This window comes from Alternaria conjuncta (genome assembly GCF_024043145.1).
Source record: "Alternaria conjuncta strain BMP 0040 chromosome Unknown scaffold_3, whole genome shotgun sequence".
Lineage (NCBI taxonomy): Eukaryota > Fungi > Ascomycota > Dothideomycetes > Pleosporales > Pleosporaceae > Alternaria > Alternaria conjuncta.
In genome coordinates, this window is record NW_026250092.1 from 2116036 (window position 1) to 2141845 (window position 25810).

At 44.7% G+C, this 25810-nt stretch overlaps 6 protein-coding genes and 1 non-coding gene across 7 annotated transcripts; 3 read left to right on the forward strand and 4 right to left on the reverse strand.

Annotated features, from left to right (window-relative positions):
- Positions 1-279: 279 nt before the first annotated feature.
- On the reverse strand, positions 280-1023 carry J4E85_002688 (uncharacterized protein; the record flags this gene model as incomplete). The annotated part of the gene is made up of 1 exon (XM_051466964.1): positions 280-1023. One exon carries the CDS (start codon positions 1021-1023, stop codon positions 280-282), a length of 744 nt encoding a protein of 247 aa, XP_051329819.1.
- Positions 1024-3974: 2951 nt separating this feature from the next.
- Positions 3975-5569, reverse strand: J4E85_002689 (uncharacterized protein; the record flags this gene model as incomplete). Its single annotated transcript, XM_051466965.1, has 3 exons — positions 3975-4119; positions 4179-5036; positions 5094-5569. The coding sequence occupies 3 exons, from the start codon at positions 5567-5569 to the stop codon at positions 3975-3977; spliced, it is 1479 nt and encodes a 492-aa protein (XP_051329820.1).
- Positions 5570-6159: 590 nt separating this feature from the next.
- J4E85_002690 (uncharacterized protein) lies at positions 6160-7575 on the reverse strand (the record flags this gene model as incomplete). The annotated part of the gene is made up of 1 exon (XM_051466966.1): positions 6160-7575. The coding sequence occupies one exon, from the start codon at positions 7573-7575 to the stop codon at positions 6160-6162; it is 1416 nt and encodes a 471-aa protein (XP_051329821.1).
- Positions 7576-7925: 350 nt separating this feature from the next.
- On the reverse strand, positions 7926-9455 carry J4E85_002691 (uncharacterized protein; the record flags this gene model as incomplete). The annotated part of the gene is made up of 1 exon (XM_051466967.1): positions 7926-9455. The coding sequence occupies one exon, from the start codon at positions 9453-9455 to the stop codon at positions 7926-7928; it is 1530 nt and encodes a 509-aa protein (XP_051329822.1).
- Positions 9456-9771: 316 nt separating this feature from the next.
- Positions 9772-10893, forward strand: J4E85_002692 (uncharacterized protein; the record flags this gene model as incomplete). Its single annotated transcript, XM_051466968.1, has 1 exon — positions 9772-10893. The coding sequence occupies one exon, from the start codon at positions 9772-9774 to the stop codon at positions 10891-10893; it is 1122 nt and encodes a 373-aa protein (XP_051329823.1).
- A 1999-nt stretch (positions 10894-12892) lies between these two features.
- J4E85_002693 lies at positions 12893-12980 on the forward strand. The gene has a single exon. It is a non-coding gene; the product is annotated as a tRNA-Gly (tRNA).
- A 1029-nt stretch (positions 12981-14009) lies between these two features.
- On the forward strand, positions 14010-14376 carry RPS21 (40S ribosomal protein S21; the record flags this gene model as incomplete). The annotated part of the gene is made up of 2 exons (XM_051466969.1): positions 14010-14057; positions 14167-14376. The coding sequence occupies 2 exons, from the start codon at positions 14010-14012 to the stop codon at positions 14374-14376; spliced, it is 258 nt and encodes an 85-aa protein (XP_051329824.1).
- Between the last annotated feature and the right edge of the window lie 11434 nt (positions 14377-25810).

Genomic DNA, 25810 nt, shown 5'->3' on the forward strand with positions numbered 1-25810 from the left:
ATCAGATCGATGGTATGTTAACATCTCACGCTACGACTACCGATCACGGGAACGAGGCGCGCGCCAATGCGGTACTTGAAAAGAGAAGCTTGATATTAGAGGTTTGTATACCCTCAACGGGTATAGAGATATCATTAGAATGCTTGGAACGTCGTTTCATGGGACGCCAAACGGTACGGATCGAAGGAAAGCCGCGGGCTAATGCGCGTCAAGAAAAGGAAAGAGGAAACATCTTGCCGCCGAACAGAAACAGGCTCTCGGCCTGGCCGTCGCGTGGCTTCATTTCTCCAAATCCACGGCTAATTGCCACCTGCAAGCCGTCCGTATCATGTATTTGGCCTCTTCTTCGCTCATCCAGTTCATCTCTTCACCTCCATTCCACTTGATGCCAACAATCTTTCCGGCACCCTCGCCTTTTGTATCCATTACCACAAACAGTTCTGCGACCTTCATGCCAGTCCAACTCCGATGGAAGTGCACCTTTAGCTTTCCAGCCTGATCGGGACCCTCGCTGTAGATGTACCACTTGTCGTCCATGTCCCGTGGTGCATACCCAAGATATAACGAGTATATTTGTGATGGTGGAAGGAAGACATTCCACGACGTTATGAGAGGCTTGCCGGGGAATGGCATGGTAGGTAGCGCGCTGGGAAGGATGCGTCGCCGCGGTTCTGGAGAGGGTGGAGGTGTGAATTCGCTCCGGTTGCGTTGATATATTGGCAAGTCGATGCGCTGGATGTGTGTGACCATCTTGGGTTGTTGAGGTTTCGAAGCATCGATAGTTACGATAGGACTCTTCTCTGTAGGTGACGCTGGCGGTGTAAGAAGGCTCAACGGTCGGTGTGATGGGCGGCGTTGTAGCCTTCTCGGCGACTGTAAATTTGACGATTGTAGATGCGGTGATCGTAGGCCCTCGCTCATGAGGAATGGCGACGGAGGAGCATCGCCGCGTTCTCGTCTGGAGAAACGTCGGAATATCGACTTCTTCCTCGAAAGTGGCTGTGGTGATTCGAGTGCCATCATCTTACTATTACCCCTCTATGCGAATCTTCTGATTAAGTCCTGGGTGCGAAACGTGAATCTCCAAAGTAGGTCTAACGGCGAACGAGAGTATAAACGAAAGTAATGGCCGACCAACCTCTTACCAAACAACGGAGTGGGGAAGGGAAAGTGTACCGTGCAAGACAAATACGGTGGTGGTACTCAGCCGCACCCCTCGCGCGGGCTGAGTCTGGCTTTATTTAGCATGCGCATTCCAACTGCATGCGGACAAGCGGGCATCCCCAGCACACCCAGATCCACTCCGCCAGCACGGAACTTCAGAACTCCTGCATGGTGTGGGCTGGCAAGCTTGAGAAAAAGTCGTGGCGTGTGATCAGCCTGGAGATGGCTGGAAAGGAGTTCTGTTGGTGGTCCGGCAATGGCAAGCGTCACTTTGACGCGGGAAGCGCACGGCCTCTGCTGGGAAGCGCCCGAAATAGTGCAGCTTCAATCTCTGGGTCGATGCGCGAATCGAACTTTATCGCCGGCTGTATCCAGACTGGGGGACTCCCCTAGATTTTCCAATTTCCCATGAATATTCTCGTACTCCAGATTTTGCGAGAGCGACTGTCGTGTTGCGAGCTCTTCGCACGCGTGTACGCTTCGCCACAAAAAGATCCTTTGCTGACCTGCAAGCACGACGATCGTATCGGCTCCTCAATGCCGAAAAATGCCTACAAGCCTACGTTTCATAGATATCACGATCGCACAATCAGAGCAGTCCGCACGACTGGTGTACAATAAAATCCGCCCCGTGAACGGTCTTTGGTTCCACAGTCTTGGGTTTTAGCTACCAACAAGGCCGGACAAAGCCAATCACAATTCTATTGTCCCATCCCACGATCTATGCTAGGCCGGGCTAACAAAGGGTAGCTCGCGCGCCAATGTAGCTCTACGACGTGATGGATGTGACGGGTGGGGCGATCGTGACCTGTACGAGTTTAGTTGGATCCCACGAGAAATTCAAAGAGCACCAGCGTGGCACAGGGTGTTCGCATCCGATCGAGTACCAAGAGCAAGCTACCGGAGAATTGATAGCGCATCTTCTAGGTCGGCGTCTACACCCGCTTGATCGGCTGGTAGACATTACGCAGTCTCCAGTTCCCTGGGCTAAAGGGTCATTGAATAATGACGATTGAGTTCGTCATGATGGATCGCCAGAGCCTCAATTTATTGACGAGTTAGCCTCGTTCTCCTTTCCATCAGGAGTCGCTGCATCGAGGAAATGCAGATGACTTTCTTTTGATAAGGCACTCTCCAATGATTGAACAGAGACAAACAAGAAACGCCAGAATCTGCATAATGCGGGGTGAACAACTTAGATCAAGGCTACCCTGCGCCTATCGTGTAGACGTGACTGGTAAGACAGCCAGCCACATCGAAGACTAACCGAAGCCACAGGACAGTTTACCGTGATCCAGATCATTCGCTGGTAGACTAAAAGAAACCTAGACCATCAGACTACACATGCATCAAGCCTCTGCAAAGTTCAGCCGCAAAAGATCAGCGCAGTACATCTTACAAAGGACTACTCAAAACAACGGCCAGATCTAGAATGCTGCAGTGTCCAATTCATTTACAACACCAAGAAGGCTATTCAGAACGCCGACAAGACCTAGAATACAGCAGTATTCATCCATTACAACACGACTACTTCTACATCGGCCCGACGACCACACGACCTCAGCTCCCCATTCTTACTCTAGCTTCAGCACCTCGACATCCCCATTCCCAAAACTAACATTGTACGGCGCGCAGTACGTACTAGTATTGGAGTAGATATCGTACTTGGGCCACATGTGGTTCTCACACGCCCACACGCTACAGTCTAGGTCCAGGACAGTCTGGGCAGAAAGGCCGTATACACCCTCGCTGTAGTAATCGTCAGCTGCAAGTATCACCACAGGACAGGAAGATCAAAGACGTACTCTTGACACGTCCAACTCATTTGCACCGACAAATCATAAATCGTCGCATTCTTCTCATCCAGTTTCGTCGTGTCGAGATTGAACGTCGCACTGTTGGTGTAGCACCAAGGGTCCTCCCTCCCTTCTTCGCCTCCCGCAGGCGCGAAGTTGCATTCGTAGGTTACGGTGGGAGAGAAGAGGGCGTAGGCATTGTAAGATATGGCGCTGCAGGCGATGGGCACTTCGATGGCGCTGTTGGTCATGGTGAAGCCGATGACGCCTTGTCGGGGCCCCTGGGCCGATGGTGAGACGTATAGGATGTAAGAGGAGAATTGGATGTTGGTGAGAGAGAGGGAGGGCAAGGCTGCGATGGTAGGGGTTGTGAGAGAGAGGAGGGGAAGGACGGCGAGGAGGAGGGATGGAGTGTGCATGATCGCGTTTTGTATTGAAGGTTCTTTGCGACTTCGTGTAGATTGGATTGCGGTGTCAACGAAGGGATGGAATCGGGGTTATGCCCGCAGGATTATAAGCAACTCCATCCTGCCGCCCACGATGTGTTTGACATCGAATATGGTAATGTGTACTCCGCCATTCTCAGTAAGAATGGCGTCGTGCGGGGAATGAGTACTTCTTCAGAGAAGCCACCCGTTGCAAGCTGGAGGCTGTGTTCTCCATTTCGGGGATGAATTCGCTGTACATCATGGTGGTCGTTGCTAGATATACCCTTCCGCACTGGACCTTGCGTCACCGCTACCTGTGGCTTGAACGTACATGGAGATACATCCCCTAAACCGATACTAGAGGGCGCACGACGAACGAATGTGGCGGGCAAAGACAGGTAAGGAAAGAATCCCAAGCATATCCAAATCGGAGCCGCAGGCTATGTGATTGGCTGAATTAGGGGAAATCAAACCGGGCTCGGGGTTTGAAGTCGTACCACGTACTCCATTATTACCAACTTTAGAGTATCGCTGTTTGCCGAGCGAGGAAGTAGGAATGTATTGCTTAAGCTACACACGATCAACTTTACTCCTTGTAAGTGATAGTCTTCATCCTCAGGAACTCCTCGATACCCCAGTGTCCGTTGAATCTGCCAAAACCACTTGCTTTCGCACCACCATGCGGCAAGGTCCACTCGTCGTGCACTGTCATGGAGTTGATATGGATAGCTCTGTATACAGTTGTTAGTAATGACAAACGCCACATCATCCGATATTTGGAAGAACTTACCCGCTTTCTATTTGCTTTGCAACGCGTAGACCGCGACCAAGGTTCTCTGTGAACACAGCGCCCGAAAGACCATAGTCGGTGTCGTTGGCGATCTCAATAGCTTCCTCATCGCTGGAGATCTCGATGACGGAGACCGAAGGACCGAAAGACTCCGTGTGGAAAAGGTCCATGTCCTTGGTTACGCCGTCAACAATGATGGGTCGCAGACGTGTGGCCGAAGCCTCGTTCGTCTCAGGGTGCTTCTCATCTTTCTCGTGGTCGCCGTGTACGACTTTCGCGCCGTTCTTGACCGCATTGGCAACGAGAGTCTTGTTCTTCTCTACACCGGGTGCAGCTACGAGAATGGGAGCAGGCTTGTCGCCGCCAAAGATACCCTCGACGGCGCCCTTGAAAGCTTCGATAAATTGCGGCTTGATGTTCTTGTGCACGAGAATGCGTTCTGAGCTCATACAGATCTGGCCTGCATGTAGGAAAGCACCAAGCGCACATTGTACTGCTGCGGTCTGCAAGTTCGCATCGTCGAGGACGATGGCGCTCGCTTTACCACCTAGTTCGAGCAGAACGGGCTTGAGGTTCTTGCCAGCTGTCGATGCGATGATGCGACCAACAGCGGTGGAACCGGTGAAGTTGATCTTCTTGATTGCGGGCTCCTCGATCAAGGCCGTGGTGACTTGCGCCGCGTCCTCGGGACGGTGGACGAGGACATTAAGCGCACCAGCGGGAAGACCAGCCTCGGTCAGGGCGCTGCCAATGGCCCACCATGTACGAGGACAGAATTCGCTACCCTTCAGGATGGCGGTGTTACCCGCAGCTAGAGGGTACAGAATCGATCGCATGCCAAGCACATATGGGGCGTTCCTGGTGCTCTCGTCAGTTTTGTTGCATGCGTACATGTATTAACAGGAAAATCCTTACCAAGGCGCAATACCCAACACAACGCCATAAGGCTCCTTGACGACCAACGCACTGGTGCCCTCCTCTTCACAGCTGGGAATGTGTCCCATGACGGCGCTCAGCCTGCCGGCCACATCTCTCAGCATATCCGCCATCTTGGGCACGTTGAAGCCATTGCTGAAGTTATCCGCAGCACCGGTTTCAATCTTCATGTAGTCTGCGAATTCTTCCGCGCGCGCATCGATCACGTCGGCGGCCTTGAGGAAGATGTTGCGCTTAGCGGAATGCTTCATCTTGGACCAAGCGGGGAATGCGCCCTTTGCCGCTGCAACGGCACTCTTGACCTCTTCCAGCGAGGCGGACGAAGAGCTCCATACTTCCTTGTGCGATGAGGGTGATGTTACGGGAAAGGTGGTTTTGGTGGTGACCTCCTTGCCGTTAATGAGGAGGGGTACGACGTAGGACGGATCGGGCTTAACAACTGAGGGGTTAGACATTTTTGCTTTTGACTTTCGTACTGCCAATCGCTGTTGATGAGTCTGTTGTTACTTTATGATGATAAGAACGATGTAAAGGAACGACGAAACGCGCCGTAGAAGTACCGAGATGGATTGGAGAAGCTATCTACGTAGTATCCACTTCGCATACCGACCTTTTCTGTCTCAGACCCTGAGCGTGCGCGCGCATGGCAATATCGGCACTTCAGAAGCGCGGGTCAGGGGCGAGTGGGCGGCTTGTGGGGACGGCACGGGTCAGAGGCGAGTAGACGGGCGAAACCGATGCATGGAGGGGTCGAAAACATTGACATGAATTGTCGCATAATGTATTGCTAGATGTAACAGCTTCTCCAGTAGGCGAGTAGGCGGCGGAATAATTCCATGTCGTCTCGGCCACCGAGGCGGGGGCTGGGAACAACCTGGGATGATCTGCTACCGATGTCGCAAAGCTGCCCAGGTAGTGCGTTATCGCGTCGTACGGAACATCTCGAGGGTCTTCATGTGAGGCTTCCTCATTTCAGTCCGCCTCGTGTAGATGCACAACAGTCGCAAGTCGTTACACCGAGAATGGAGACAAGACGATGATGACGTCAACTCTCTAGATCAGCGGGATATCGCCGAAGCCTTCCATCACGAATTTCCACGTGCTCTATCGTCCGAACCAACTCCTTCGGGATCCATTCCAGCTGGCGGTCGATAATAGAAGGCACGTCGATGGTACTGGAAGATACGTTCAACGGGCGAGGGCGAATGTCGCTCAATACAATGTATATCGTTGGTCTTCCGCGCAAAGTCCATATGCCATTCGTGTAGTGTTCTAAACCGAGGACGTTCTCTCGGAACTGATCCGCGCAGCTTCGCCAATGCCACAGCACCGGCTCGGCACATTCCTCGAGCGCTTCGAATAGCTGTTCGCACGTTATGCCGCTTGAGTTCAGTACGTGTACAATAGTGTTCATCGAATCATAGGTAGATAATAGAAATCCGAAATCCCTAGTAGTATCCGGATGCTGAAATGGTACTTGGATACGCAGCTCTATCGCTTTGCAGGGCGGCTGTGTCAACTGCATAGGGCCAACTAGTCCACGAAAGGCTCCTAGGTAAGGGGTGGTTCCAAAGACGAGGTTCTCGATTCGGTCCAATGGCTGAAATTTGAACTCATACACTCCGACCGACTCCGTTAACTGCCGTACGAACACAGTTTGGAAGTAAGGGTTCATCTTGAACTGTGTGAAGTCGCGCCACCCATTTGTATTTGAGTCCAACGAAGAGCGAATGCTGACCGAATGGTATAAGGTCTTGAGATGATCAGGTAGAGCCTTCGACGCGTAAATGCGAGCCGGCCAGTAAGGTCGATATATCCCGGACCATGAGTAATCTCGTGCGGCGACCTCAGCGTCTCTTGATGCCTGGAACTCACGTAAGAGCAGCATCTCTTGCTCAAATTTCTGGAAATCCTCGTCACTAGGCTCGGGAAGACCACTGATCGCATCCAGATTCTGCGTACTGCCACGCTCCACAACTTCGTATGGAAGTGATGGACGAAATGAGTTTGGAGTGGTCACAATATGCGCGACGGTATGTCTCCAGAGAGTTGAAACGTTCCAGGCAGTGTGCATCTGGGTCTCTGCATCGGCGAAGCGAATGATGTTCTCAACGAGTTCAGGGACATGGCCCGCCTTCTCGATTGCAGTGACGATGCGATCTGAATCCAGGAATATTGGGCGCTGGTCTTGTCCTACATCCACGAACCAAGATGCCAACGCAAATTTGCTACGCCAGATACGAAGCAGGTTCCTCCAGAGTTGCCTGATCCTGCCGAGTAGTAATACCACCGCGCGAGTGGCCCTTACTCTTCGGTTGTATGGAAGCGGTCGTGGGTAGAGGTCGATACGCTTGTCGATCATGGCGAGGACTGAAGTCTTCCAGTGCTTCAGCTCTTCTCCTTCTGGTGCTGCGTGCGCGGATTTGACTGGCGGCTTGGGGTCGCCTTCGGTGGAAGACATCTTTCGTTGCGATAGGATGAGGAAGAGAGTGAACGATTGCTGTAGGTATTGCGGGAAGAGTCTACACTCGCATTGTTTTATGTCGTTCTGTTAGCGGCGACGTTGCGAAGTTTGAGCTTGAGGCCTGGCCTGCGCAAAGCTGCTGCCTTGGGTGAGGACACATCTTGGTACCGACCGGCATCGGCCATCGCAATTTGGAACCCGCTGAAAAATTGGTTGTGCAATGCGTTGCATTTTTTAAGGCATTCGTATAATTATGGACCCTCTGAATCTGCAGCTGTCCATGTAGACAAGCAAGAATGACTCTCAGAAAAGGCCGCCAACGTGATATCGTGAGCAATACTAGTGCATCATTCCTCGTCGCTATACAGATCAACCTCATCTGAGGATTGCGACGAGTCTGTCTCATTACCATCCCAGTCCTCGAAGGCATCGTCATCAGTGTCTCCAGGTTCTACCACGAAGCTGATGCCTGTTTCAGCCGAGAAGAGCTTCACAAGAGGCTCCCAATCATATGTGAACCATGTTGCAGCCTCTGGAGCAACAACCCGAACCTCTTCCAAATCAGGTACATGTTCCCGATAAGAGGTTACCACGTCTCTCAGGGCCTCCAAGCACTGTTGGTCCTCGGTGTGATTCCGGACTGGCGTTCGAAACGTCAGCAGTGAGGATGGCAATCGCTCCACAAAGTTGTCGTCATCGTGGTTCAAGAGCATGCCTAGTGGACAGCTGAGATGTTTTAGCGAAGCAAAGTCTTTGAGGTTGTCACGGAGATGGACGCTGCGCTTTGTATCATCCTCGGTGATTGGATCGCAACAAACCCAAAGAGTCTCAAGTGATGCCTTCTGGCAGAGTAAGACTTCAGACAGCGTTTTGTACCGCTGTCCGTTTTCCGGTGGCCGCTCTGCCAGGTGAAGTTCAGACTCGGTCTCGTACTTGATGCTCTTCAAGCACCGCGACGAGGAGACCAATACTTCCAGCAACGGCGGAGTGTAATAAGTGCTCTCCAGATCGAGCTCCTCTAGATCGTTGCACGCTTTTGGGATCAGACGTTGTAATTTGTGTGCGCCTTCTGCGTCATCTTGGCGATATCCATAAAGGTAAGTTTGGCACAAATGCAGCTTTCGCAACGATTGTAGCCGGAAAAGAGGTGCGAGCTCGCTCAAACCTAACGAACCTGCCTCGACGCTGATCGATTGTAGCTTTTCGAAGCGGTGGGCTTGTGGAGAGAGATGACCTGTCGCGGCCCTGCTAATGAGATCGATCCAGGAAGGATATCGCAAGTTCTCCTTTGCGATTCCTCGAACGCCGAGATGTTTAATCTTTGGTGCATGCAACAATATCGCGTTCTGTAGCGCGTGCTTCTGTGGCGCGTAGTCATTGAGGTGAGTTCCGTTGCACCTAGCTGCCCACTCTTTCCAGTCGGATGTACCAAGCGCACGCAATCCCTCCTTGATGGATTTCTTGTCGCTCGCTGTCGCATGGTAGCGCTGGCTACTGTACGTGCCGAGTTCGATCTCCACATTGTGGACATATTTTGCGAGCCGCGGAGCCTCTATCATGGTACGAAGGAACGCGTAGGGCTCGCAGAAATGGCTATCGTATTTAGAGTAGATCTTGTCGATGACAACGTTATAGAAACGCCGACTAGTCAATGCCAGACTGAGGAGCGTAGGAAGCTGGAAGTCTTCAATGTCCATGCCGGGAAAGTAGTTGATTATCTGCAAGATAAGCTCAGTGGGGAGATCACTCAATGTCGGAAGCGGTTTGGTTGTAGGTGGTTCTGCGGCATCGGTTTCGACTACACGCTCAGCGGCGCGTCGACGCGTTGCATTTGGTGATGGAAGTGGAGGGAAGTCGCGCTCGTTGACGATCGCCATTGTGCGGCAGCTGTCGCATATGGGTAAGCAATCGGGTAGATATTGTAGCTGTCTGGGTGGAGTTGTGAGAATTGGACTGGCACAAAAACGGGTGGAGGGAAATTTCCCGTCAGTTGAAGTGAGTCGGCACGTGGTCCGCTGTTGGTCCTCCAGGGCTGTCTCGATAGGGCTGAGCGCTAGGCGTGCTGAATCAGCCAGCTGCAGCGCGGCGGCGGTGGCCGCCCTTTGCCTCTTCATTGACGGCCGACACATTTGAGGCATCGCTGAAGCACAACGCCACCCGTCACATCTGTTTTGCCTGCGCACCCTTTTCGTCATGGAGCGCCTTTCAGAAGAACTACTCGATCATGTAGTGTCCGAAGTCATCAATCCCCTGCCGAACAGGCATACATCAAACTATGACGATCTCATCAACCTATCGCTGGTTTCACGCAAGTTTTGTCGCATCACAGAGCCGTATATCTATCGTTCTTTGATCCTCTCAAGAGATAACGGAGACGACTTATTGCAGACCTTTCAAAACCGACCTGATTTGTTACTATACGTTCGGGCCGTCTACGCGATGCGGTATGATTACCTTGGTAATCGGATACGGAACTTCATCTTGAATGTACCTAACCTGCGAGAGTTGGATTTGAACATTGAGTCTGGCACGCTATCCGAGATCATACCAGTTTTGAAGTTGCAAACCCTGAAGACATTACGCCTCTCGGGTGTTACCGCTGACGAGATTCCCGACGAACATTTCGACGACTGGGAATTCGAAAACAACACGCTTGATACTCTGGATATCTCCTTCACTGATCTCCAATGGGGGCTTGGTGACGACGAAATACAGGTCTTTGCGGCAGTGTTTCTCAACTTGAGACGTTTAAAATTGCACAGCAATTACGAAGGCAGCATACGCGATGTATTGGATGGCACCGCTTTCCGCCACCTGATCCGCGCTTTCAAGCACAGTTTCGAGACAACTCTTCGCGAACTCACTTTTGAATACAACCATCCGAACGACGGCTTCATAATCGAAGAGGATGAGGCTGTGAGCGGGAATGTTGATGTAAGGGACATAATCAAGAATTCGCGGCTCGAGAAGCTCAGATTCGACACAATCTGTTTGCATAAACCCATGCAAGAAGCGAAACTACGGAGTCTCGCACTCGGTCCCTCATGTCTACCTACATCGCTACGCACACTTTATCTACGCCACATCGTTGCGACGGGAAACCTCAATCCCTACGAGAGGAATCTCATGCACTCGGACGAAGCGCAGTGTCTATCGCAACTCGTCAACCTGGGGGCGCGAAGATCGCGCTTTCCGCATCTGCAGAACATGACACTAGCAATCTGTCTACCTCCATTCTTCGAGGACGTAGCCTCAAGGGTTGTCAAGGTTCAAGCACGGAAAGTCAAAGTGCAGCTGGACTTGATGTTCATGTAAGTTTGTGTGTTGGCTATTGCGACGGGCGTTACTAACGGAGATCAGGTCGGAGTGGGACTACGTCAGCGGTGACCTGGCAAGAGCTTGGCCTGAGTATGATCGTGCTCGAGACCCTCGAGACCCATCATATGACCATACGCTCATCCGGTACGCGTAGGCCTGCTGCTCAGTCCACGCTGCGGCTACCAGTAGCTAGACACCTTCATGCGCTGGCGGGGAGATCTGTAGGTACACGACCGATAAACGCGGCATCAAGTCTTCTGTCTACTAAGCCAACGCAAGGCTTCTCAATTACCATCCGCAGCGGGAGACCTGAAGTCAGCAGTGAACGCTGCCCAAGATGCAGTGCCCCAAGATCGCCACCGGTTTTGGTGGAGGGAGATCGACATATCCGAGCGCACGCGTCCGATTGGCTGTTTGTACGAGGTTACGAATCCCTTCAGCCACCTTCCGCGCCAACATCGCGAAACCGCAGCAATGCCTCGCAAGATGTGCTGTAATTGTCGGTGAATACAGTTTACGAATACGCGTACAGCAAAATGAATATTATCGGACCATTAATGTATAAAACCACCATGGACGCGATGCCATGCTTGCCATTTACAAACCACCATCACAATCAGCGCACTTGAACATTCTGCACTTCAAACATAGCAGCATTTCCATTTCTCGATAATCACCAACACGAGTTACCAACATGTTGTGCCGAGCACTCACTCCCTACCCCAAAAAGCGCCCCCAAAACGCCCAACCAGAAGCTTCAACGTATACAGAATCACAAGCCCTGGTCACAAAACCAGAAGCGGCTGTCACACAACCAGAAGCTCCCGCCACAAGACCCCAAAAATCGCCGAAGTCTAAGGAGCCAAACCAACAACGGCCTGTCGGCGGGCCTCTCAGAACAGGCCTCGAAAAACTTACGCGCAGCGTAGAAAGAGGGGTCGACCGACAAATCTTGGGCGCACAGGTGCGGGCTTACGGCATGCCACCATCTACTTCATCCTCGAAACAAACAACGAATATCGGATCTATCCAAGAGAAACATGTCGCATTCGCTGTTTGATGCGCTCCGACAAATTCACTGCTGCGTTAGCGAGGAGGGCGACATCGCAACCCATGGTCGCAATCGTGGGACAATCGGGAATTCCGGAGATGGATCTATCATGAGGTGTTTTTACGCAGGGAGCGCGGCGTTATTGCATGAGCGTTGATTTTGATTGTCAGGTCTAGACTGGAAGAAACACACATTTCCTACGATTGAACGACATTGGTGCATACCACGATGCATGTTTTGGTTTATGATACGCTACCCTCAAAGGCGTTTGGCATTGTATTATCGTACTCTTGGAATCTATCTCATCATTTCTCATACATATCACATATATATCCTATCCTTGTGTTCATCTGCCCCTCGCTAAAAGACAACATCGTTGATGTCGAGCCTTTCGACCTTGGGAGCTTTGGTGTGGCAGGACGCCCGCCGTTCGCCTGCCCGCGCGCTGCACTTCCCAACCCCACAACCACAACCCTTGGGATGTCGCAACAGCAGCCACCCAACCACTGTACCATGGAATGAAACTTGTCAACTACTAGCGCAAAGCTCAAAGTAATTCATGGTCTATAGCAATAGTCTTTTTTCGCCGTCACGCAGTAAGGTTCCCGCCCCAGCCTTCTCGCGCCTTTGCCAGCCCCTGACAGATGTATTTCGGTACGCCGTAATGCAACAAGTACAGTCGTACAGTCGCCGAGTGTGTAGTATGCAGGCAACACTGCATGTTCGCCGAGATCTTTCGGTCAACAGAACACGGCAGATGATAGTTCGCATGGTCTAGATCTGCAAAACCCCACTCCGTTCAACGCTGTCTAATTCAACCCCGTCTTTCCCAACTCAACAACACGATCAATCCATCCACTCGCCTAGACGTCGATGCTGATTGTAATATTATGTTATATTTTGCTCGAACTTCCATCAAGCGAGACAACTTCGCTCAGATCACCAGCATCGGTGGTTTAGTGGTAAAATTAGCCGTTGCCATCCATCACAGGACAGTTTCGGCTAGCCCCGGGTTCGATTCCCGGCCGATGCATTCTTTTTGCCATTCTACACGTTGTTGTGGTGGTGGCAGAGCTTTGGGGAGCGTGGTGGTTGAGTTTGGGGAAGATTTGACATTAGGGTATGTGCACACACTCCGCCAGCTTCATGGACACAGTGGAACTCGCTCGATGTCTGGACGATGCATTCAGCGATGCAGCAATCCTCTTTTGTGTCCATAGAGCCACGGGGTGGGGATGGTTGAGTATGGGAAGATGGAAGATATGGCGGACTTGGACGCTCTTGCCCGCGCCTTGTTTTTGCCGACTTTACAAACATTGCCGAACAAAGACGAGAGCCAGAAAGTGCATTGCAAATCTTGGAATGGATGGTTTGATATGGTAGTCGTAGACCTTGCTCGTTTTGGCACGCTGTTCTGAACTGGGAAGCGAAGGATAACTGGATCTATGAACTGTGATGTCGGGCTGAACTACATACACTTCCTCGAGATTTTGAGAACATAAAGATTGGATGAATCTTGGATTGAGGTAGTTGTACAGCGATATGTAAGTTTTTGAGGTGATCTTGAATACGTGGGTATGCCCTTGTTTGGGCAGTCAACGGCCGCAACTGGTGCATTTGCAGATAGAGCAACCTGTGCAAGCATTCGGTAGAAGCAAATACCAAAGATGAGTTCACTTCAACTCTCAGTACAACTTCAGTAGAAGTAATCATAGTCCTCTGTCCAGGTATGTTCACTGAATGCGGGCTGGTAGACCAAGGCTACCGCGTTTCGTCGTTTGCAGGAAATCCTTCCACTATGTGCAAAATGTTTTGCTTGTATCAAATGAGACAGACAATTTGTCCACTTCGCAAAGGCGAGGTTTCACTCGTGACGGTCATGGTCGCCCATGAGGGACACTGCTCGATAGACACCCACGCTAGCCCGCATGCGACGCTAGCGCCACACCACCAGTGCTAAGCGACACTCGAAATTCAGCGAGTCGCAAGACTGACGCCGACGACATCGACCACCACCGCAGCCACACAACCCAACCCGACTCCCACCCACACATCAATCAAAATGGAGAACGAACGCGGAGAGCTCGTCGACCTTTACGTCCCCCGCAAAGTAAGCCAAGCCATGTCACATTACCAATGAATGTCTGCTAACACACCACAGTGCGTGAGTACCCGCCAACCACCTACGTGACCCGAACCGCGATACTAATACCCACAAGTCGGCCACCGGACGCATCATCAGGGCCAAGGACCACGCCTCTGTCCAGCTCAGCGTTGGCAAGGTTGACGAGAACGGCCGCTACACCGGCGACAACCAGGCCTACGCCATCTGCGGTTTCGTCCGCGCCATGGGCGAGGCCGACGACAGCTTCAACAGGCTCGCACAGAAGGACGGCTTCCTCAAGTCCGTCTGGAGCGCAAGCCGGTAAATGGTTGGGGATATGGAGTTGAGGTATGCATACGATACCATGTCGGGTGGCTGGACGGAGCTGACTGGAAGCAGGAATTCGGGATCTGAACAGCCCCTCGAGGGCGCAGGCATGCATTTCACGGCGACTTAGGCCTTCATTTCCTTTCTCCCGCGGATCAACGATATCACGAGGAATGGAACCGGTTGAGACATGAATACCATCAAATTCACAAACCCTGTCACGTCTGACAACCAATTGTGATGTATATCGTCGGGCTGAGTGAGACCTCGGACCCAGCATGGCGCATTGTTGCAATGTCGCCCTACTAATCTACAGGCAAGATACAACAGTAGTGGAGAAGGACGTGCTCTTGAGTCGAGGCATTGCATGGTTTCTTTTGTCTAAACTGACCACGCGTCCTGCTAGGTACATGGATCGAAACACGTCAAAACGCACGCACTTCGTACATCGGTCATACCGTTGATGCCCAAACAGCCGCCCAGCGCACAGCGTCGCCTTGCAGCCTTATCAATACCCATGATATGCGACAGACGTACGATACCCGCATAGAGATTATCGAAGCTGCATCGGGGGGACACTGTCAAGTTTGGGCGCATAGTCCCACGCATGGGGGATGCTGTTGAACGCGAGGAAGCTGTCCGCTGTTAACAGCACAGGTACGGATTTGGACATCGCGAACACATACACTTCTACACAGCATGCGCAATGACGCCGCTCTGCTTGACTTCCAACATCGAGCATACGCTGCATGCAACAAGTATCATCGCTATGTTCTGGCCCAACCCACGGAATCAGCCCACCACACCTCGCTAAACCCCCCATGACCCCGCGGACAGCATCCGCCTATGACATGCTAATCACGAACCCGACATTACGGTCGCGAGTATTGTGTAACCCAAAGCGCGTACAACAGTCAAAGTCTAGACACCTACGTACAACCAAAAATACCCAACGACGTCATCTGTACCAGATTCACAATCTCTCAACATCCCATCATCTTGCAGCATCAGCCTGTACACTGCACAGCGGTTACAAGTATGCTCCCGAAGATACTCCATTCTTGTTAGTAGTATCGCCATATTTATCCATAGCCACCAATACACCGTCGCTGTAGCCCTTGCGTCCATACAACCCCTGCAATCTACAGTTTTACAAATCTTACTCGCAGTAAATGTTTCCTCAACAATATGTCGTCATGTAGGTGAATCACTGGGATCGTGGGGAATGCGGTAATGTAGGTATGGTTGCGGTACTCTCCCGCTGCGGATGCACAGGTGGAACACCGATCATGGGAATGCCAGTGAGCGAGCGACAGACCGATCAGCGTAGGCTGGGGGCTGGGGGGCGTACGCGGACATGGGAGGGAGTGGTGTGAGGCGTGAGGTACATGTGTAGGGTACGTACCTTTCAGCTCATGCGAAGTGGTGGTATGGTGGAGTCGTGAGGTTGTACGGTTTACACATCGTCTACTAATTAGGCATGTTGGTGGTACCTGAACCAATTGACAGATGCTAGATGTGGAAAGAAATTCATCAACCTTCTAATCACGACGTTACCTTACTTCCCTCCACACGGGCAGACTGCCATGGATTGTATACAAGCTAGGAGCTGAATTCAAGCCACCATTATCAAACAGCACGTCTATGTGTCTCCATATGCAATGACGCGCCCGTCGTAATTCACGACCTATCACGCTCTCTGATCATCAAAGCATTTACTAAACATTTACCACACACGCGACAACCGAGAGGTCTCGACCTCACACTTTCTTTGTTTTTCTCACACGAGAAGTTACTGTGTATGCAATAGATCATCATATGGATGGGTGTAAGCGATCCACAGTCAAAAGCCGCGTGATGACAACGGTAAGGCTGCAGCAGCGCTAGTCTACATGCTGCTTACTTCCGTTCCGAGTGTGGATACCTTGTACACGTACTGGAAAAGGTACCCTTTCCATGTGCCGGCAGACGGGGCGGTCGGGCGAAAGTTTCCAAGGTTGAACCCGAGTACGATATCATGATGGTGGTATAATAGTAGCAGCTTAACAATGATTAATATCGTCTTACACTCTCAGAACATCCCATGAACTCGTCATCGCGCATCATCGCAAAAACGACATGCATACAGCACCCCCACCGCCTTCCCACCTCCCACATGCCATCGCTCCCGCGATCCCGACCGACCATCTGCGCGCAAAAGTACCGAAAACACTTACTACCACATGCAGCATCACGCCTATAAATTCCCGCCTCGCTACCCACGAATTACACGTGGCAGACCCACGCTTCAATCAAGTCAGCGTCCCGCATCCCGGGGAAGCGGGCGGGCTGCGCGACTTTATCGAGGGTGTGCGGGCTTTTCATTGTCTTACAACGATGCTTGGCGCGCATACAAGCGGTGTGATTATGCATGTATGCGGGCAGCTCCATTTTGCCATGTACACCGACGTATTGCGAAAATTGAGATGCGGATCCGATGTGAGAAATTCGTTTGGAAAGGGTTGTGGTTGGACGTGTGGTGATGTCAGGATCGGACTCGAAGGGTTGCCGTGCCTGGTATTAAGTGCATGGGTCTGCAAAGTGAGTGATTCGTTTCGGGCCGAATTGCTGTGGTCGAGACCTGCGACGGCCCGGGAAGTATCGATGCGCGTATTGCTTGATATTGATTGCTCCGGAAGTAGCCTTTGTTTCATCTACGAGTTGGTGTTGTAGTGCTAGAATTTGCAGAGATTAGTTTAGCTAACCTCTAGATTTAACTCAGCTAACTCTCGATTTATCGCGCAAAAGTAACCTAACCTTCGCTTAAATTAGCGTGCAGCTACTAGCGCACTAGCAATCTAAGCTACTAATTAAGGCCTACACACCTAGCAACTATACTCTCTTACTACTACCTACTACTATACTACACCTCTAAGCGGTGCTAGCAGCATATACACTACTATTAAGATCTTTCTTAGCGACGTCTTAAGGCGCCTAACAATATTAGAATCTAACAATCTAAATTCTAATTATAACATAGAGTAGCTAACTCTAGATCTAACCTAGTTAGATCTAGCTAAATAGAAATATAAAGCAATAATAGAGAGCGTGCGTAGAATAGAGAAACTTAAAGACTAGGTTTATCTAGATAGTACTTAGTTATGTCTAGAACTAACAGTAGCATAGAAATTTATTAAGATCTACTAGGCACTTCTACTACGTCTAGCTAGTCTACCTTACTTCTAGGCTATGCGCTATACCTACATTCTATTAAGATATATCTTAGTTAACACTTTCTAAGACAATAAAACTAAGATAGTTACTATAGTCTAAGAAATAATTTACTACCTAGCTAATATTAACTTTAGAACTAGAAAACCGCTACGTAGATATAAGTTAGGTAAGGTAAGAGGTTCTATATATACTTAGTTAACTCTTAACTAACGTAATATAGTTTACTATAGATAACACTAGCATACTTATAAAGCATCTTAAACAGACCTATAGTAAAGTAGTAAGTTAGATTATACTTAGTTCTATCTAAGTCTACTAACATGTAATAGTATTATTACGCTAGGTATTTCTTTATAGATTAGGTAAAGAGATAGGTAAGTAAGAGCTACTGCAAGATAATTAACAGTACAAATACTAAAGATGTAACTTAGATTAATTACAGCTAACTTAGACAAATTACTTCTAAGATATACTTAACTATACAAAGGCTATTAAGAAATACGCTAAAGCTAAGAATATAGTTAAGATCTAGTACAAGTTAGACTAAACTAAGCCTTAACTACCTAACTACAAAACTCTAGAGAAGCCTAGCTTTAGCAACGCTCTACCTCTACTATTTCTCTGTAATAAGTAGCTAGCTAAGCAGCTAGCTGCTTAAGAGGTATATAGAAGATCTATCTTAGTTTAATTACAACTAACCTCTATAGGCCTAAGAAGTAGATAAGTAGATAGTATATATTACAGAGAGATTGCTAGAGCTCTCTACGTACAAGAATAGTGTAAGTACAAATAGAATTAACTTAGTCTATACCTATTTTAACACAACACAGAGGGTCTTAGCTAGTAAAGCTTATATCTAGACTAGCCTAAAGAAGAGTTGCTAGTTCTACTAGTTCTACTATAAGGCTAATAATCGCAGTAGATTAAGTATATACTAAGATTAGACTTAGCTAACTCTTGTAGCCTGTCTAGCTATTCTCTAGAATAATAAGCTATATTATTGTATTTCTATTAAGTTTACTAAAGCATCTTTAGCTACCTATAAGAATATAATAATTGCTCTGTATGTATTAACGCGATAACACTTAGTAGAGTCTAAACTAATAAGAAAGTAGTAATAATAAGAAGAAGGCTAAGAAAGTAAACTAAGATAACAAAAAGCGTAAGAACAAGAAAAAGAATAAAAAGAAGAATAAGAAGAAACAAAAGCGTTGCACTAGTAAGGTTTAACTTAGTTAAGTCTAACTAAGTATAGTTAGTTTTAGGCAGTTTCTTAGTTACAGAGACAATATATTACCTTCTTATTTAGGTTTAGAGCTATAGGCATTTATACCTATAGAGAGTTTAGTCTTAGATAAATCTTTATTCTATAGATATAAAGTTTTAAGAGTTATAGGTCTATACACTAGCTAGCGCTTAGGTAGATATATAAGAAACTACCTGTCTAGTTCTCTATTGCCTTAACTACCTACTCTTCTTATTTCTCTAGATAGCCTAACGTACACTTGCAACAATTTAATTAAGTTAAATCTAATTAACACTATAGCAATAACGCTAATAGCTAAGATTATTAAGCCTAATAGTAACTAGTAGAATAAAGACGTCTACGTTAATACGTCTAAGTCTGCACTAACTACACTAACCTAAGAAGATAAGAGTTTACAGCTAGCCGCACACTATAATAGTCTAGATAGAACTAAGTTATAACTAGACGTATCTTCTTTAATTAGCTACAGCGTATTAGATAATATAGTCTAGAATATTAAGGCGTTAAGCTTAACAGAATAGTCTGCATTGTTATAGTTAGATGCTACTAAGTTCTATCTAGGCAATCTTGCTCTCTAGTAGCATCTCTCTTAGAACTTCTCTTAGAACTTCTAAACTATATTCTCTACGCTGCCTGTACCTATCTAACTAGATTCTACTTAGATTAATTCTAACTAACCTAGCAAATCTACGTTATCTATTCCTAGTAGAGCGCCTACTAATCTAATTATAATTAAGAGAGGTCTATTAAGTTCTAGTTCTAATTTCTCTAACAAAGATAAGAAAGTACTATAGCTAGATGCTTCTTAGTCTAGACTAAAGCTTTAAGAAGTAGAAAAGAGCTTAGAATAATAGGCTTATTAGTATAATAGCAGCTAGGTGCTAACTTAGTTATATTCTATAGTATAAGACAGCAACAACAAAGCTATATTAGTAGATTCTAACTATAAAGACACTAAGTCGCTTTCTAGACTAAAAGAGCAGAGTGTTAAATATAAGCCTAGAGAGAAAGATAAGACTAAGTTAGATCTAGCTTTGTCTTAGTCTAATAAAGAGTTATCGCTATCTAATAGAGAACACTCTTAGTCTAAGAGAGACAACTCTTAGTCTAAGAGAGACAACTTCTAGTCTAAGAGAGACGACTTCTAGTCTAATTCTAACAATAGACGCTAGAGCAAGAGTAACGTTAAAGAAGAAGATAAAAAATAGATCTAGGAATTTTTGCTCTTAATAGCAGACATAAGCGTAGACTATTTTTAGTTAAAACTACTTAGTTAATGTATATTATTAAGAATATTACTACCACTATTTAACTTACGCCTCTTAGCTGCTTAGTATACTATTTCTGCCTATAGTAAGCGCATAAGATTATTCTTAGTTTAGTCTAATATTTAGAAAGAATGCAGTATCTAGATAGTTTCTCTACGTTAAGAGACTATAACATTGCACGTTTAACAAAAATATTAATAAGTCTAGCGCCTAACTAAAGATGTGTGCTAAGTAGGTATGCACTTAGATATATCTCTTATAACTCTAGCTTACAGTCTATAGTTTATATATAAGACTAACAAGACTACTCTAGCTTACGTACGCGTAGTCTATAAAAAAGACGTATATTTAGATTACACTAAGTTTATTCTTATATTAATACTAACGCGTCTACATAGTATAATAATGCTAGATTCTTTAAGTAGGTATAGTTACTTAGTAACGTGCCCGCTAAGTAGATGCATAAATTCTCTAGTAGCTTCTCTCTTCTAGAATCTAACTTAGTTGCATCTAATAGTTTAACTAGACTTTTACAAATATATAAACCTTACACACACTACTATAGTTAAGAATCTACTAGCTTTTTCTTAACTAAGAGCACCTGTATATATAAAGTCTAAGCGACAACAGCTACTAGTAGTATATTCTTAGTCGCGTCTACTTATAATATTTACTAATAGTCTTAGGCGTTACGCAAACTAATATTAAAGAAGCTTACTAAGAATGCTCTTATAAAAGAGGCTACTATATATACATCTAAGATTAGACTTAGTATTATCTAACTAACTACTATAGGAACTATTTCTAATAAATGCTAATAGCTAAGTTAATATTACTGTCTATAATTCTAGTTAGCTATATACTACTATAGCGCGCGCCTAGGCTAAGTACTTTAAGTACCTATAGTGTATTAAGTATAACGTTAACTGCTATAGTAGGTTTGCAATAAGTCTAAGTGTAAACTAAGCTAACTATACTAGTATATCTAGATATTATAGTTAACTTAGACTATAGACTTTTAGGCTATTACACCTATAAGTCTATAGAAGTATACTGTCTTGCGTAAGTCTACGTTTAAACTTAGTCTATTCTGTATATTAACTAAATGCCTTGTAGGTCTTAGCCTAAGAAGCGAAAGTGCGTTATAAAGAAGTTAACTTAATTAGTTAAGAAAAGTAAGAAGAAGGCTGCTAGTAGCGACTTAGATAGATCTAAGTTAGAGGTAGGTTTAGAATCTAATATTGCTTCTAACAATAAGAATGCTAACAACAAAGATATTAATAACAAAGATATTAATAACAAGAATTTTAACAATATAGAGCTTAGCGACAGAGAGCCTACTAGTAAAGAAGGTTTAGATTTATTCTAGTCTAATCTAGGTTAAGTTAGCGTTAACGTGCTAGTATTTAGAGAGAGTAAGTAGGCTGTTACTAGAGCTATAGAAGATTTGTCTTAGTTAACACTAGTGTAAGTAACTAGATAGGTAGTAAATATATAGCAAAGAGAAATAGGCGAAAGTAGTTATAGAAACCTAGTAATACAAAAGCTACTGCACCTATTTACTAGACTCTATTCTAGTATAGACTAAGATAGATTCTATAAGCTTATATAAACGTCTTATATATGTTAAAGATAGCTCTATAAAGATAGGCAAGTATAGACTTAGTATAATTAAGAGCATGTATTTATAATATTATAGGTAGTTAAAGCGCAAAGCGCTTCTAACAGTAGACTTACTTTAACTTAATTCTCTACACTATACCTACGCTCTTACTTATACGTATTCTATATAAACAATTATCTTACTAAATACACTATGCTATTGCTGTTGCCTAAAGAAATTAATAACTAGCTTAACGCATTACTACTAGTCTAACATTAACTTCTATATAGCGTACGAGATTAGACTAGGCTAAAACTAAGTAATATAGGTTTTTCTATTATTACTAGCTAGGTTAAAGCTACCTATAAGTAAGATAGTACTACTATAGAGATAACTAAGTCGCATCTGCCTAGAGACAGAGAAGACTAGGCCGCACTAGAACCTAAGAACCTAGCTCTAGATGTAACTAAGTTAGAATATGCCTAAGCTGCGCTAAGACTTTAATAAGCTAATCTAGTTAACTATAAAGACTATGTTAATAGCAGAGATACTACTTAGCTAGGTCTAGGTACTTCTACTACCTATTAAGTCTCTCTTCTAGGCACTACCTACACTAAGAGAATACTTAGTTAAGTTCTATCTACTACACTATCTTAAAAGCGCAAGCAAGACTTCTTTAAGAATTCTAACAAATACTAAGACGTATATATTATACCTAAAACAGAGCGTACTTTAAAGCTTAAGTAGTTAGTATATACTTAGTCTACTCTACGCAGAGAATATATAGCTTATATTATATAAGAGCTCTATAAAGAGTACATTACCTTATTGTCTATAAGTAACTCTCTACTAAACCTACTCTTTCTTTGCACAGTAAGTGTTATATATTTTAACTAAGTTTTCTCTTACTAATAGTTGTAGGCTGTTATTAATAGAGTACTCTTATACTATATTCTAAAAGAGATACTAAACTACCTTATAGATAAGAATATTAGATTCTCGCTATCTATATAGTGCGATTATAATACTATACATATTAGTGTTAACTTAGTCTACTCTTAGCTTATAATATATAGACCTAGTTTATTACACTATTAAGTGTTACCTACTATATTATAAAGGTACACTATTAAGCTGTATATTAGTTCTAACTTAGTATAGTCTTATCTACTAATTATGTAGTATCTTAATACAGAATTTGTTCTCGCAAGCTAACCTAGTAGTAAAACAAAGAGTCTATTTATAATAGAATTAATTAGTAAGGTTAGACTATACTAAGAGTAATTCTAGCTAATATATTCTAGATTAGTATAGAACCTTAGTTAACGTATCTTTAGATAAGGCGGAGATAAATAGCAATATAATATACTACCTAGCTAATATTCTGTTCTACTTAAAGTTAACGCTAATACTAGCAAGAGGTAGCTAAGTTCTATCTTAGGCCTAAGCTCTTTCTAATGCGCTAGTAGTAAACTTAAACTTAAGTGTATCTTATTAGCTAATACTAGCAGAACTAAGTTTAAACCTAGTTCTATTCTAGTAGCTAATACACGTTAGCAGCGCAACTACTTCTATATAGTTATCTCTAGCTTCTATATAGCAAGTTCTAGTTAGTAGTTAGGCCTATATTAAGCGTAACACTAATATAGTAAGTTATTAGATTTACCTTAGTTTAATCTAGCTAACGCGCTGTTAGACTATATAAACTAAGAAGACTAGAGACGCTGCTAGTTTTAAAAACATTACTTAATATAATAAGTGCAAGACTGCAGAGAAGCGTAGTAAGTGTTAAATATAACTTAGTCTAATCTTAGCTAATACTATATAGCCTGCCTATATATTATAGTAGATAACTCTAACTGTAATGTCTTCTAGGTACTAGATCTAGCTAATGTACTGTTGTGCTAGAACGCCTAGTTAGCTATAGCCGCAAAGTAAGTTTAGTCTTAGTAATATTCTAGAACATAGCTAACAACAAATAAGAGAAAATAGAGATACACGTTAGTGCTATAATATAAGAAGTGTTAGTTTTAACTTAGCATAGTCTATAGTAGAGTATATTACTTAGTAATGTAATAGACTAATGTTAGTGCCTATAATAGGTAATCTAGAAAAGAATAAGTGTTAAGTAATATCTAAGCTAAGAGAGTAGAGTGTATACTAAGTTTTCTCTTATAGTAAGCCTAGCACAAAGCTTTAATTTAAAGCCTTCTCTTTATAAGACTTGTATTAGGTTTCTACCTAGTTAGATTCTACTATAATATAGAATATGTACATACTTACTCTATTCTTATCTACTAGATATTGTTTACGCTAGTTAACTACATTTTTGTTACTAGAGTAGAGACTTAGTGTAGTTACAGTGCCTGTAGTCGCTATATTGTCTATACTAACGTTGCCTAGAATAGTGTTAGCTACACGTATATCTATAGTATTACTGTCTAAGACACTAATTAATCTTAGTGCTAACTTATCGCGTTGCTATTCTATAGGTATGTTGTCTATTAGCTAGTTAGCTAAGTTAGTTATAGGTATTAGCGAGATTCTACTTAGTATAGTCTTAGTGCCTATAGATAGTAATTAGTCTGTATTACTAATAGAAGTTAGAAGAGGCAAAGTATTAAGACTGTTGTTGTTCTGTGTATGTATAGGTTAATAGAGATTAGACTAGAATAGCACTAAGTAGACTAGTTAATACAACGTACACTATCTACATTGTTATATAAACTAGGTAGCGCAAATTTATTCTTAAACTTAACCTAGTCTTATCTAAGTTACACTCTGCTCTTATAGAGGAAGATAACTAGTAGAGATAGAATAATAGACTTCTTCTTATAAGTATTCTAGAAGTAATTAAGAAGAGTCTTCTAATATACTAGTTAGATTAGACTCTAATAGATCTAAGCGCGTAGCAGATATACGCTTTACCTTCTTAGCTTATTAAGCTAGCATTCTCTAAGTCTATCTACTAACTACAATACTCTACTAGCGTAAGACTAGTCTTAGTGTATTCTAGGTTATATTATACATGCGCTCTCTCTATATACTATATATAAGATAACTTACTTGTAAAAGAGTTCTATAATATATTAGCAAACTATATAATACGTAAATAGACTAAGTTAACTTACGTTAACTAGGCACATCTTTAGAATAGCTCTACTACAGCTAACGTTAACATTATAATATACTTAACTCTTTACATACTAATAAAGATTAGATAAATAGTCTTACTATAGATTAGACCTAGCATAGTCTCTCTACTAGCTATACACATATAATACAAGTAAGAGAAGAACTCTAAATAAAGAGACTTTGCTAGCTTAGCGTAGAAATGCTAAGAGAGTTAGTATACACAGAGTAGGCTAAGTATAATTACTATATAGATTTCTGTAGTAACTATACTATAATACCTATAGTAGTAACGTAGGCGCACAGAGTTAGATAGAACTAAGATAGATCTTATAGTAGAAGATACTAGGCAAAGTAGAAGAAAGTGTATTAGTAGTTAGAGAGATAGCTGCGCTGTTTTGTTGTTTCTAAAGCTAAGACACTATAACAAAGTAGGTTAGAACTAGGTTAGAACTAGGTTAGAACTAAGTTAGAACTAAGTTAGAACCTAGTTAGCGTATTAGCGCTATATACTAAGGCTAGGTAATTACCTAGGTAATTACTAAAGGTTCTAACCTAGTTCTAACCTAGTTCTAACCTAGTTCTAACCTAGTTCTAACCTAGTTAGAACCTCACCGCACTACTATTATAGTATTTATAATATAGTGTAATAGTAAGACTATCTACAAATACTATAACTCTAGAAAGTTATCTAGGTTTAAACTACGCTAATAAACCTCTACTAACTACTCTAGTAACCTCTAAGTATTAACTAGCTTCTATTATTATAGTGCTGCGCGCTGCTTCTCTAATACTATACGCTACTTCTCTAGTACTATCTTACACTTATAAAGCTCTAACGCAGTAATTATAGTAGTATTAGCCTCTACTTAGTTTTAACTAAGAACGTTCTAGAATAGCTAGCGTTGTAGAGGTAGAATAGAGTTCTATTGTAACAGCGCACTAGAGA